At 46.6% G+C, this 10,317-nt stretch overlaps 1 protein-coding gene and 1 non-coding gene across 2 annotated transcripts in view; one reads left to right on the top strand and one right to left on the bottom strand.

Annotated features, from left to right (window-relative positions):
• ZNF184 (zinc finger protein 184) overlaps positions 1-6,727 on the bottom strand; it is a 29,447-nt gene extending 22,720 nt beyond the window's left edge. Inside the window, exon 1 of the mRNA XM_081827500.1 lies at positions 6,523-6,727. Coding sequence (XP_081683626.1) covers positions 6,523-6,727 — 205 coding nt within the window. The remainder of the gene's footprint in view (positions 1-6,522) is intronic.
• A 429-nt stretch (positions 6,728-7,156) lies between these two features.
• Positions 7,157-7,238, top strand: TRNAS-UGA (transfer RNA serine (anticodon UGA)). Its single transcript has one exon. It is a non-coding gene; the product is annotated as a tRNA-Ser (tRNA).
• Positions 7,239-10,317: the final 3,079 nt, after the last annotated feature.

Below are 10,317 nucleotides of genomic sequence, written 5' to 3'. Positions count from 1 at the left end.
GGCCGGGGCTCGTCTGCGGGCCGGGGGGAGGCGGCCGGGGCTCCGGGGGGGCGGCCGGGGCTGCCGGGGGCGGCGCTGCTGGACCAGCCGGCTCGCGGCCTCCCGCGTGCTGGCCTCGCGGCCGCTCCGCCCCGCAGGTTCATTCCGACAGGTAAACTGCGGGTGACGGCGTCCCGGCCTGTGCGGCTCGGCCCGGGCGACGGAGTCGCCTTCTGCTCCCGGGACGCGCTCGGCCCTGCGGACGCTGACGGCTGAAAGCTCGATGCGAAGCCCCTGCCGTCTCCCGAGGCTTTGACTTGGCTCCTCCCGGCAGCAGCTGTGAGCCTGTCCCGAACCCCCGGCGGTGACGGCTCCCTGGTTCGCGAAGGGGACAGGACGCGCGGCAGGACCGGAGCGATCCCAGACGGTCAAGCCGAAGGCTGAGGACAGAAGCCAACCATCTTTACTGGGAGTGCCCACTCGCGGGTGTCAGGGTTTGAGCCACAACGAGACCCCGGGGAGGTATCGGCGTTCAGCCGAGACCCTTTCTGTGGCAAAAAGACATCTGGTTTGGAAGGACATGCTTCCGGAAGAGGTGCAGGTGACAACCGACGGCGGGAGACAGCGGCTCTGAGTCACAGGGCTCGTGTCCAGGTGTCTCAGCCGCTCCTCTCCTCTCGCCGGAGGCCCCTGGCCCTCCCCTCAGCAGCAGAAAGACAGTGAAACTCTCCTGCCAAGTGGGGTAAATAAAGTGCTTTCCAGAAGCCTTAGGAACAGGAGACACGGGACTCGTGAGGGCTTTCAACACAATTGAACTTCAGGTCCTTGCAACAAATTCACAACGAGTATTGGCAGGGGCTGGGGCTCCTACCAAGTTCTGAACTCTGAGCAACAACAACAACAAAGCAGATATAAATGATTGAATAAATAAATGGGGGAGAAGAGGCATCTGGGAAGTAAATGAAATGCCTAATGAGTGAACAGGAAGACTCCATACCAATTCCTGCAGCCTGGTTCCAGCATCTTTCTCGATGTGCAACCAACCTCAGTCTGCAGGGGAATCTCCAGTGCAGAAGAATTCCAAATCACCTACCTCCACACTCCTTAATTGTGGGCTCTGTCTGCACAGTGGTTGCTTTCCAAAGAGTACAGCATGGAAAGGGAGAAAAAGGGCAAGCGATGGAAGGAAACTGACAAACAGAATTTCAGCCAGGGACCAAAGTCAACTTCGGCCACTGCTGAAGCCATTTTTGATAGTATATACCCTTGACCCTGTATAAATGATGAACATGAAAATGGCACTTTACTTCTGTGAGCTCCCTCGCCCAAGCCCATAACTCCTGCTTGATTATGAGAAAAACTTCGGACAAATGAGGGGCATTCTACAAAACACCTGAGCAGGACCCCAAACTGTCAAGATCGTCGAAAACAAGGAAAGTCTGAGAAAGTACCGCAGCCAAGAGGAGCCTAAGGAGACAGGATGAGTAAATATAATGTGGTATATTCTCAATAGGATCCTGGAACCAAAGAGGACATTAGGTAAACCAGGGAAATCTGAATAATTTTTGGACTTTAGTTACTAATAATGTATAAATATTTGTTCATTGATTGTAATAAATGTGCCACACTCATGTAAGATTTTAATCACGGGAGACACTGAGTGTGGGGTATATAGACACTCTCTCTTCTATCTTCCCAAATAAGTAGAAACTATTGCTTTGGGGAATAAGAACAAGAAAGTGGCCAAATGAAATTATTTCTTCAAAGTGAATTCAGAACTCTGGTTTGCATGCACACCAGTACAGTTCCCTCCCCTTTTAACTAATGAGCCACATTATCAGACCCAGTGCTCTGGCCTGAAGAGCCCACCGCGGTCCTCAGGGCAGAGAGACTCGGAGGAATTCGTGTGCCATGCCCACTGCTGTGTTCAGTGCTATGCGCACAGCATTAGGCAGGACACCAAGCCCTGGCTCTGCCTCGGAGATTTGGGGCTAATAATGATGGGATAGACTAAAATTATGAATACATGAGTTAAGGGGACCTGCAGGTGGCTGGAGGTTAATCGCATATTCTTCAAATAAGGATAAAACCCGGATGTTTACATTTGAGCAGAGATTGACTGTTTTGAAGGGTGTCTTGGCTCACACTTTTTCATAGAGAAGATGCAAGATGCAACACAGTCTATGGACTGGTTGTCTGGGCCGCAATCTATAATGAAAGTAAAAGAGGAGATTTGATGGTTTGATGGTGGACCGAGACCTCGGTTCGGGACACAGCTGCAAGGTTGCTTTAGGCCTCGAGGGCCGAGACTTTGAACCGGGCATGTCAGGGAGCATCACGGATGACTTCAGGGAGCACTGGAGACTCCACATGGGCTTTCAGCCTTGGGGGCATGGTAAGTTCCCTGCAAGACCGAGGTCAGTCCCACATCAGAAAAGTCGCAGGTACTAGTCTCTGGGAATTGCTTTGAAGTATGCATGCTCATTCATAGGCATCTTATTTATTTCCCCCCAGACAAAATACAACTGAAAGACTCTTCTCCTCTTTCCCAAGATAAAGAAGTCGTTAGAGCAAAGATTCATAGTATATGTTTTTGGCCCTAGATTCTAGATCATATTGAATAAAATATGTGAAACCCCTTTCCCACAAAGGTGCTCCTAGATGCATACATCTATTTTTTTGCAAACTATTTCAGAGTGTTTGTGGAACACTTAAAGTCTATAGGCCCCAGGCTATGAATATTCTGCATTTGGAAATTTTCTATGTCACCTAACCTAATTTTTAACTAACTAAAAACAAATTCTCTAAGTAGAAATTAAGCATCATACTGCTAAAGTAAAATCACTTTTTAATCGTGGCTAAATTTTTCATTAGTCTTCATTTTGTAGATTAGGTCCAAGTTGCATCCATGACCGAATGCAAAATACTAGTCGGACTAGTTCTCAGAGGGCTGTTGGGGTGCAGATTCCTGATAATGCAGTTTGGGGAGACTTGACTCAGACATAAGTAGGTCACAGGCTCATTTTTATCACAGGGTAGCTGGATCTTACTACAGCTTCTCCTTGGCCCCACTGAGAGGAACCCCTTGAATTCTGGTCTTCTTCATGTACCGTCCAAGACGTAGGCATGTGAATGGAAGGCAGATGCCAGACAGCCTTTTTCTCTCATAACTCCCAGTGAATTTTCTAAATTCTGCGTCATTTAAACCTAGTTTCCTTGGGCTTTTTCCCTGTCCACTCACAGAGGCTTTGTTACCCCCAAGTCATAAGTATCTCATAAATTATATTCCAGCCAGAAGGCCTTGCTGTTCCTGAAAATCAAGAGATAAAGTAGAAAAGACCCCAGAGGAAGACGTAGAAAATCTGAATAACAATGGAACATTATAATCAAACCTAAGTAAATATTGACTGCATAAAACAATATGAATGCCTTCTAGAGGAGAAAATAAATGTAGAATTCAAATGTATGCAAACAATGAATTTAGACATCCCTCAAGAGAGGGATGAATAGAATTACATTTGTCTAATGTTAAGTCTCTTGCATTGTCTGGGGAAATGGTAAAATATCAATATAAGAATTGTTTGGTCAGGACTATATGTGATGATCTCCAGGCTCACCATCAAAAGAAAATCAAAGGCAGATGCAACTTTCATGTGACTGCCCAGGAAATAATAGAATAATGTAGACCTAGTCAATCAATATACAAGCAGACAAGATATAAAAGGGGAGCGTAAAAGGACAGGATGATAAACAAAGTGGGATATACCAGAAGGGACAGAAAACTACACATAGTAGGGTAATCATTTTAACCTAAAACATGCTCAGCAATCTGTTGATGGGGGTGGAGCAGGAGGGAGCTTCTGGGGCGCGGTTCTGACCTGAGTGGGATCACACGGATGTTCCCTGTGTGACGAAGCATTGAAGCGTGCGTTTAACTTCCATCCACCTCTCTGCATGCATGTTCCCAAGAAAGACACACAGAGAGTTAAAAAACCACACAAAAGCCCTTCTAGTCCCCAGTTGGCAGTGTTTTCCAAGTGGCTTCACTGTGAGAATATGTGTAGATGAGTAAAAATCGTGGCATCGTGGTGTCTGACTGGTCTCAGGTGGCTTCCAAGCGGTTCACTCAGGGCTGGCTTCCTGCCAGCACCCTTGGGCAGGAGATAGGTTTCCTAACCCTTTTTACCACTCCAAGCTCAAGTTTGGTTCCCATCATGACTGTTTGGATGATTCTCTCACTCCAGGCCTTCAGGGATCACTCTGTCTTCTGAGTGATGCCCACGGGGCGAGGAGGTGGAGAGCCCGGGGCAGAGCCTCTGCCAAGTCTTCTTCTCAGGGTGACATCCCTTTTGGACAGATGCCACTCTCCTGCTGTACTTGATTAAAAATTGGTCTATTTTAATTTATAAGAAAAACCTTTCCCTAACTAAACAAGGCAAAGAGCAGAAGACCTTACTCTGAAAACACTATAACTGAGATGATCTGTTACAGAGCATTTTAAGGGTTTTTGTTTGGTGCTGATCGTCTTGTGCATCTGAGAAAAGTACACCCCTCAAAAAACTGCAACCTATACATTCGTTTGTTGAGGACTATTTCTCAAGATCTGAACATCGGAAAGGCAGTCTCTTCTAGCCACAGCCTCACCATTGTAGCTGGCTTTGGACTTCAATCTCCCAAATTATTTATCAGATTATTATTATTATATCATCATCATTATAAATTATACAACATTTAGTTTTAAAAGCAAAATGGATTGACAAAACCTATTAAAAAATAAATCAACAGGGGCACCTGGGTGGCTCAGTCGTTAAGCATCTGCCTTCGGCTCAGGTCATGATCCCGGGGTCCTGGGATTGAGCCCCGCATTGGGCTCCCTGCTCGGCGGGAAGCCTGCTTCTCCCTCTCCCATTCCCCCTGCTTGCATTCCCTCTCTCACTCTCTTTCTCTCTGTCAAATAAATAAATAAAATAAAAACAAATAAATCAACAAAAGCCAAAATGAATGCAGCATGTTTCTGCCCTAAACCTTCCCTGCACTGAATTCAGATTTCCTAGCTGCAAGTCTTCAGTTGCTTTTAGCTACTAGCTCTGTGACCTTGGGCCAGGCACTTAATCTCTCTGTAAAATCTGGCTTCACCAACATATTTAACAAGTAGTCCCTTTGGACAATGACCCCTTGAGCCCATGTTTGGCTACTGAGTAATACTGAAGTCTTGTATCTAGAGAATACATCTTTCTCGGCCCAGCAATAAAATCACTATTTCTGCTTCTTCATTTTAAAAACTTCAGTAATGATGTATGCTTCAAATCACAGAAAAACAAAGGAGAAAAATAACCCACAACGCTCAAACCCAATATTTGGCATATTTCCCCCCAATTCCAAATATTTATAAAGCAAAATTGTACATAATCAAGGTCATATATTACATATAGTTTTAACCTAGTTCCTTTCACTTAACATTTTATCGTGGGCTTCTTCCCTGAGCTATCACAGCCTCTTCCAAAATATTGTTTTCAGTAGCTCTGCAACAGTCTTCCAGCTATATATAACGTAAGCTATATAATCATCCCCCCCATTGTTGGAGATGTTTTAATCATGTTATTATTATAACTAAAAGTATCGTATAAGTCTTTGCACATAAATGATTTCCTTTAGTTTGGATTATTTCCCTAGAAGAGTTTTCTCCAAAATAAGTTTGCCCTGTGGAAGCACGGGGAGCAGCGGTTCAGAAGTGCTACCCGGAACAAGGCCCTTGTTCCAGGCGCCTGGGGAAGGGAGCTCTGTTAGCATGCTAGGGCTGCCCTAACAAATTACCATAAAGTGCGAGGCTTAAAACAACAGAAATCCACCTTCTCACAGCTCCAGAAACCAGAAACCCAAATTCAGGGTGTCTGCAAGGTTGTTTCTAGAGGGTCTGAGCGTAAATCTCTTTCATGGCTTCCTCCCTGGCCTGCCTATGTTTGCAGCTTCATTGCTCCAATCCCTGCCACCTTCTGACATGGCCGTTGTCCCCGTCTGTCTGCTTCTGTGTGTCTCCAAATCTCCCTCTCCTTGTAAGGATACTATCATTGGATTTAGGGCCCGACCTAACCCAGAATGACCTCACTTGAACTTGACTGCAGTAGCAAAGACTGTTTTCAAATGAAGTCGCATTCCCAGGTGGGAGGGGAAAGGATTGCAGCGCATCTTCTTGGGCGACACACTTGAGCCCAGCCCAGCAACAGTCCTCTCTTTGCCTGCGCCAAGTAAAAACAGATATGGGAGAGTTAACTCCTAGACTTTGAGGACCTCGGACCTGAAAGGTTTCTCCTGATTGTATCTGAAAGTCTGTCTGAGTCCACTGTGATGGTGTTTTGATCAATTCCCAGGGCTCAATCCTATGGTCCCTAAATTTTCCATTCAAAGAAGAACCCAGTTCTACAGTGTGTCACTGAATCAGGTCTACTGGTAGGAACAATTCTATTAATACAGCTAGATTTCGTTGGCATTCACACCCTCCTGTGTGTGGGGGGGAGCGCAGAGAATGTCCTGAGTCTGGAAAACCTGTTGTCCGAGCCGCTTCTCCCCCATCGGCCAGGCTCCCGCGGTTGCGGGCTTCCTTCTCTGGGGAGGCGAGGGGCAGGGACCTCCCCAGCGTCTCCTTCTGCTCCTGGACCCTCCCTGCCCCCTCCCAGCCGGCACCCCCGCCCAGGTCGGGCTTCAGCCAGTTCTTTTGAAGCGGGGAAAGGGCAAAGCAGTTGAAGGCCATCGAAGACATTTAGGTTTTAGTGTTTAACGCGGAAAGGAAACGCGAATGACTCCCAGTCCTTCCAGCCCGCTTCCAGGCTCCACTGGCATGTGCAGGTCTGAGGTCGCTGGGGCCACCACCTGCTCCAAAGTCCCTCCGTGCGGGCGGGCGGGCGGCGGTGAGGGGGGAGTGGACAGTCCCCTCTCGGCTCCCAGCGCTTCTCTGAATTCCACCCGCCCCGCTGAAGTTGGATTTGCTTATGGGCGACGCGTTTCATCCAAGACTGAGAAGCCGCGAACGGACGTAGGAGATTCCTTGTTCGCAGACCACACGCCAAACCATCTTTCCCTACATCATATTGCAGTGTAATGTCGCATCACGGCGAAGGATGGGCTGGTGCCCATTGGTGGCACATCTTCAAAGTCGCTAACAACAGGCACCTGCCAGCAGGTAGTCGTGGCCGAGTGGTTAAGGCGATGGACTTGAAATCCATTGGGGTCTCCCCGCGCAGGTTCGAATCCTGCCGGCTACGGTTTTACCCCGAAGTCCGGTCCATTTGCTGCCAAACAAAACGGAAACTTCTGCGAAGTCCGGTCCATTTGCTGCCAAACAAAACGGAAACTTCTGCGAAGTCCGGTCCATTTGCTGCCAAACAAAACGGAAACTTCTGCGTTCTAGGCGACTGCTGGTCTCACTCTGCGTTGCCAGTTACCTATTTCTCTGGGTCAGATAATCTCCTCCTTCAATCCAAACACCACTGTGTCTGAAACATTGACCCTCAGTCTCATCTGTGGGGGTGTGAACGTCACTTAATATTATATCCGTTTTGAGGAAGGCTACTCCTTTTTCTCAATTATGGGTCATAGCCAACTTGGATTCTCAGCATCAAAGTCAGATCCCCATGCTCTCCTGGAGTGGAGGTGTTTTCGTTGCCACCATCTAGAGTTCAAGATGCGTACAGCAGTATTTACTCTAACAGCTATCATTTTTTTGAATCCTTACTATGTCCCAAGCACTGAATTAGCATCATATGCGTTACTTCATTTAATTTAATCACCAATATAACCCTTTGGCCTTGGTGATATCAGTCCCATTTTACAGAATAAGAAACCGAAGCTTGACTTGCCCAACACTGCCCAGTAAAATGGTACCTAGACCAAGGACTTTCTTAAGTGTGGTTGTGAGGTTGCTTTTCACAGATACTGCAGGGAACACACTTTTTAAAAACCAGTGGTTAGCGACTCAATCCTGCTGTAGTTTATACACAGGAATGACTTTCGTATCAGTTCCTACTTATCAAGCATGTGTTACAGACCTATTTCCAAGTGCTTCATGTGTGTTAGCCTGCATGATCACATTCAGACGAAGTGAATACTATTACTACCCTTAGTCTATAAATCTGAAAACTGACACCCATAGGAGTAAAATAATATGGCCAAGGTCACCCAGCTAGTAAGTGGCAGGGCTGAGTTTGAACTCTTAGTTTGTGTCTATACCCAGGGAACCAAAAGTTGGGGCAGGTGTGGGGGCAGATCAGGGGATGCTTCCATTGCTATTGTCTACAGTTGGAAATTAATGTTACTGCCTTACTCTTATTCAGATTTTTGCTTCCATAGATAAGTCTAGGTGGTTGGTCTGGAGTATGAGGTTCTTACCGATTGTGGATTAAGTGTTCTGCTAGCCCAAGTTTGGGGAATATCTTTCAACAGCAATGAGGTGTTATCGGTTCTTGAATGATAATAAGTGATTGCTATTGTAGCTTCATATGAATGATTAGTTTATAAAGAAGAGCACCACACCCATTCTATCTTCTCAGCCCGAACACTCCAGAGTCCAAGAGTGGGAAAGGTTGGTTAAACCACAGGACATGGATTTAAGGCTTTGGCTGCCAAGCCCAGGAATACTTCTACTTTGAGACTAAAAGCAAAATCCATGTGGCGCCCCATACAAAAGCCATCAGGGAAGCCTGTTCACTCTGGTAAACGGGGTATTAAACTTTCTCAGCAAGGGAGAATCTTAGTCTGAAAGAGTTTCAGTGCCTCCAGGAGGGGACTTTCAGGGCCAGGATGAGTCATAGGATAATTTTAGAGCAGAAGTTGCAGAAGGAGATCTGTGGCAACAGTGATCAGAATATGTAAACTAAGTAAATGACTGGGACAGTCAGTGGTCTTATCTTTGGAATGTGAGTCCATGTGGAATTACTCCATGATACTGCCATAAGATCTATAAATAAAGTGAAATACAAAGAAGGTGAGCTCAGGTAGTTTGTCTTGCACACCGTGGTCTGGTACACTTTATCTGTTGTGTGTGGCATGGAATCACATCTGCAAGTTTTGGTTCCGTTTCATTACTTGTCTGTTTTGGTCCCAACATAACTAGAAATGAGAGTCAAACAACAGGATGTAAAGAAGTGGGATTTAAAAATAAAAAATGAAAATCAGATCAGTTAGAGAAAACCTCCCAAATCAAATAGCACAGTGTCCTGCCGGTACTCACCATGTTCAATGTCTCCGTCTCTTTAGAGACTCCAGGGGAAGGTTTTCTGGTCGGCGCCCTCTCTCTTCATACCTTCTCCTGCACATTCAGGGACCAAGAACATTTATCTGGGCTTTTTGGTTGATTTGGGAAACAAAGCATGAATTCAGAGACTCAGTACTCTGATTTGCATGCAGATGAAAGTGGAAAGAAAAGGTCCAGGTAGGGCCAGAGCTTTGGTTTATAGAAAAACAAAACAAAACAGCCCCCTCCCCACATACACACATAGGAGGAGGGGGGAGAATGGGATTTGGAGGGAGCAGCCACTGGGCTGTCAAATACTGGAGTGTCACCCCTCTGGCCCACTCTTATTCTGAGCTTCCTGGGTCGTAGAAGTCCCCCAGTGCCTTCACTCTCACTCTGACAGGCACTTTCCCACTATTTCCACTCTTCAAAATAAGCCACAGATGTCAAGGCATTTCTTAACGTCCACCCCCTCCAGGCGGGCATTTGGATTGCTTCTAATTTGGGCTATGATAAACGGCGCGGTCATGAATATTCTCATCCGTGTCCTTCAAGTGAACAGAAGGAGGGATTTTTGCTGGGGAGATATACTCATGGATGAGACTGTGGGATCACAGTAAATGTGTAGGTTCAAGCTTTAGTCTTCTAATGCCAAAATGTTTTTGCAAGTGATTGACCCCATTGGCGTGCCCACATCTAAGAGTACTCCATGTCCTTGAGACCACTTGGTATCGCCTGCCTTTTGTTATTTTAACCTTTCAAATAGGAAACTAGTTGTGACAGTTAGTTTTATGTGCCAACCTGCTGGCCACGGTGCCCACGTATGTGGTCAGGCATTATTCTGTGTTTCTGTTTTGTTTCCGTGAGGGTGTTTTGGGAGGGATTAACATTTAAGCTGGTGGACTTTGAGTCAAGGAGATTGCCCTCTGTAATGTGGGTGGGCATCAATAAAACAAAAAACTGACCCCCCCCCCCCAACAAGGAGGAATTCTGTCAGCAGATAGTCTTCAGGCTTGAACTACAGCGTGAGCTCTTCCCGGGTCCCCAGCCTGCCCCCCACTCCTCCGATTTTGGACTTGCTGCAGCCTCCATAATCTTGCAAGGCAATTCCT

This window comes from Leptonychotes weddellii, chromosome 8 (assembly GCF_054177405.1).
Source record: "Leptonychotes weddellii isolate Sample4059 chromosome 8, ASM5417740v2, whole genome shotgun sequence".
NCBI classification, from domain to species: Eukaryota; Metazoa; Chordata; class Mammalia; order Carnivora; family Phocidae; genus Leptonychotes; species Leptonychotes weddellii.
This window is presented reverse-complemented; position numbering and strand designations above follow the sequence as displayed.